This window comes from Pygoscelis adeliae, unplaced genomic scaffold, assembly GCF_000699105.1.
Source record: "Pygoscelis adeliae isolate BGI_AS28 unplaced genomic scaffold, ASM69910v1 Scaffold325, whole genome shotgun sequence".
Lineage (NCBI taxonomy): Eukaryota > Metazoa > Chordata > Aves > Sphenisciformes > Spheniscidae > Pygoscelis > Pygoscelis adeliae.
The window spans coordinates 484,003-487,524 of NW_008824769.1; the positions used below are offsets into that span (position 1 = coordinate 484,003).

The window sequence follows — 3,522 nt, forward strand, 5'->3', positions numbered from 1 at the left end:
CGTCGCTGGCTGGGCTGGCCTGTCCCACGCGCCAGTGAGCCAGGGCACCCGGCGCGCTGCCAGCGGGGCAGGTCAGTACCTGGCAGGACGCGGCGGTGCAGGCGCTTCCACACGGTCATCTTGATGTCGTCTTGGTGGAAACACGGCTTGAAGGACACGGGGCTAAAGATGCCATCACCGGGGTGCAGGCTGGGGAGCTCCGACCTGGAAAGACACGGGCAGCCGTGACACAGGTGACGGGGAGGGTGTGTGACCTCTTCTCACCTGGCTGCCGTGTGTGATGGGGCCACCGGTGTCTCGCCAGCTGCTCTTGCCCTCTTCTGGGGCCGAGTGCATGGCTCTGGCCGTGGCTATCCGTCACAACAGCAGCGTCCACGCGAGGCTGCCCCCAGCAATGCTGAGATGCCCGCTGGCCGGGGACCTCTAGCCCTGGTGCGGAGGCACCGCCATCCCCATTGATGCTGTTTGCCGCTGGGTCCCACCACTCACCTGAACTGGCAGGAGCCGTATTTCTGGAAAACACAAGAGAAAGAGAGAATCGGTGGCGGGAGCCTGACAGAACGGCAGCTCCTCTGCGTGGTCACAGCTGTACACACCCATGTCCTGGGGTGGAGAGGCAAGGGCTCTCCTCTCCTGGGAGAGCTAAGGGCATCACCTCTCGTGGAGGGCAGGTCTCTCCCATCGCGGGAAGCCCTGGCTGGAGAGAGGGCACCTACATCTCGCTTCTCGTGGCGTCCCAGCTGTGCTTGGTGAGGGTTCCCACTGCCCGGGGCAGGGCTCAGGGCTATGAGCAGCAGGCTCAGGGCTGGAGAGCCTGGCTGACTGTCACTGCCTTCACTAGCCAGCGCACTCACCCGGATGAAATCAAGCTGGCTTTCGTTGCCGAGTGCCTCCAGAGAGCTCTGCATCTCCTTAAGCCTCTGCAGGGCGTCTGACGTCTGCTTGACCTGGGACTCAATGGAGGTGATGAGCTGGGCTGCCTTCCCCTCGATGCTCTCCAGGAAGGTGGCCTTCTCCTCGTCGATGTACCTGTGCAGCTCCTGGAACTCCTTCCGGATCACCCACTTGAAGACATCCGCCTCATTCTGCCGGGAGACAGCAAGTGGCTGTGCAGGGCTGCCTCGCTCCATCCCCTTCACCCGCTTTTTGGTTTCAGAGATGCCACCAGCAGTGTGAACGTGTCCCACCAAGCCGCCCTCCACTGGCTTTCCAAATAAAGAGCAGCCCTGTACAGCAGGCTAGATGTTGTTTCACCCTGCTGCCCTCAGCAGCTCACCACCACGACACCCCTGTCTTACACCGCTCCTCCCCTGGATTTTGATTTCCTGATGCCTCAACCAGCTTCATCAGAGCGTTGAAAGAGCTGCTGGATCCCTCTGCTCCCAGCGAACAACCTGTGTCCTGGGCTAAGGGGGAGAAAGTGCAGCTCCAGTTGCATTTGGGTTGAGCCCTTCTGAGGAGCCCCACCGGGAAGCTTTAGCCTCAGAAGGGATGCCAGGAGGTCCTTTGGAGACCTCCATTGCGTGGGAAACGGACACGCAGCTAAACCAGGCATCAGTGTGAAACCAACGGCGTTGCTCTGACTGGGAAGCCTGCTCCGCGTGGGGTCCCTTCCACCCGTTATCTCCCCACCTCCAAGGACATTCGGTCAAAGCAGCTCTGACTGACTGCGCCCTCAGCCAGGGCGCTCGGCGAGGGTTACTTCGCCCCTTCTGAAAACAGGGCTGTGCCACCAGAGAGGGCTACGTCACCCTTCCCGAAAACAGGTCTGTGTTTAACCCCCGAGTTCCGTGGAGAACGCGGACCTCGGGTAACAGGGTGGAAGATAAGCCCTGTCTGCTCTCCCAGGGAAGGGGGAAGAGGAGAGGAGGCGAGCTGGGGAGACCCAGGAGCAGAGGTTGCTCCAGGGGCTGTGTGGGACACACAGGACTCCGGGACACAGGCTCCTTTGGCACGTGACACTCACTGCGATGCGGCTTTTGTTGTTGATGAGCTTGCTGAAGTGTTCGTCCAGGTTCCTCTTGTACTGGTGGACGTCGGTCAGCAGCACAGACAGCTCCTCCTGAAAAGACAGCACCTCTGTAGGAGGGACCTCTGTGGCAGCCTCCTTGATCGCAGGCAGTGCTTGTCAGCCCCTCAAGGAGCACGTGGCCCTGAGAAGCCACGTTCTCCTAAGCTTCCTCTCAGCTTTCGGGGGGCCCTGCATGTCCTGCTGATCTTTACGCTCTCGATCTAGAGGATTTGGGGTTGCCAGAGGCAGGAGAGCGCTCAGAGCACGGCCCCGATCTGGACGCTGCTGACCAAGTACTCTCGCCAGGAAAGATTAAGGTGTGAATGAAGTAAAACAGTTTAAAAATTGCCCAGGTGGGTGAAAGGCAGACATTGCACAAAGTTACAGGAACTCCTCTAGCTAGAGATTGTTGAGCTTTTTGCACCCTCCCAGCGCCTGGAGCCCGGCTGGGGCAGGAGGGTTTCTGGTGCCTCCTGCTCTTATCTCCCCGGTGCCAGGAGCGGAGGGGATGGGTGGCCCCGTGCTTTTCCATTCCCGGGGCTTTCATGTGATGCTGGGCAGGGGACGCCAGCTGTTTACTCTGCCTGGCCGGGGCTTCTGTTTCCCTGCCTCCCTGCTCTCCTGTAGCACCTCGCCTCAGCCCTTATCTCCAGACTCTTTTTGATGGTGTTTGGAAACAGTCTTGAAAGGCTCCGCCAATGCTCTCGGGCCCCTGGCTCTCTCCACCACAGTTCAGCCACCAAAACCCCGAGCCCTCTTCAGCTGGGGACGTGCTCAGCCTGAGAAACGGCTGCCCCCCAGCCCAGGAACCCTGCCCCAAATCTGGCTGTGCCGTGGGACCCTGCCTCCCCACGCTGGCATCATTTCCAGCCCGTCCCTCGAAGGAGAGGGGACACGTGGCCAGCAAGGTGTGCAGGTGCCCTAACCCCCACCCCAGGAGCCCTGGCCAGCTCTGCCTGACAACCTTCATCCGGCAGTACGCGGTAGAGATGGGGGTGATCTTGTGCCGGCGGGGGGTGGCTATGGGTGCCGACAGATGGTGCCGCACAGCCCGCAGATCACCTCTTGGTCGGCCTCGCAGAAGAGGCTGAGGGGGTTGTGGTGCGTCGGGCAGGACTCTGGGGCGGGCTCTGCCTCACCCCGGCTCTGCAGCGCCTCGATGACGCGGGCCAGCGTGACGTTGGGTGGCGAGGCGCTGCAGTCCACAGTTTGGCGGCACACGGGGCACAGGAACTGCCCGTCCAGCTCTCCAGAGAGTGACACCACGCAGGACTTGCAGTACGAATGCCCACACTGCAGCATCAGGGGCTCCTTGAAGACCTCCAGGCAGATGGGACAGAGGAGCTGGTCCTCCAGCTCGTCGATGCTCATCCTCCGAGCCATCCTGCCACCTTCCCACACAGACCTGGCCAGGGAAACACGGGTGGGAGATCAGTCCTGTTCCAAGAGCGAGATAAGCGGAGATGAGTGAAGACGGAGCTCAGCACCTGGGGAAGGCGAAACAGAGGGAC

The 3,522-nt window shown here is 61.2% G+C and overlaps 1 protein-coding gene across 1 annotated transcript in view; it reads right to left on the reverse strand.

Annotated features, from left to right (window-relative positions):
• Nucleotides 1-3,394, reverse strand: part of TRIM50 (tripartite motif containing 50) — a 12,532-nt gene extending 9,138 nt beyond the window's left edge. The window contains 6 exon segments of the mRNA XM_009323627.1: nucleotides 29-204; nucleotides 490-512; nucleotides 855-1,085; nucleotides 1,967-2,062; nucleotides 2,976-3,023; nucleotides 3,026-3,394. Of these exon segments, the coding sequence (XP_009321902.1) occupies nucleotides 29-204; nucleotides 490-512; nucleotides 855-1,085; nucleotides 1,967-2,062; nucleotides 2,976-3,023; nucleotides 3,026-3,394 (943 nt within the window).
• Nucleotides 3,395-3,522: the final 128 nt, after the last annotated feature.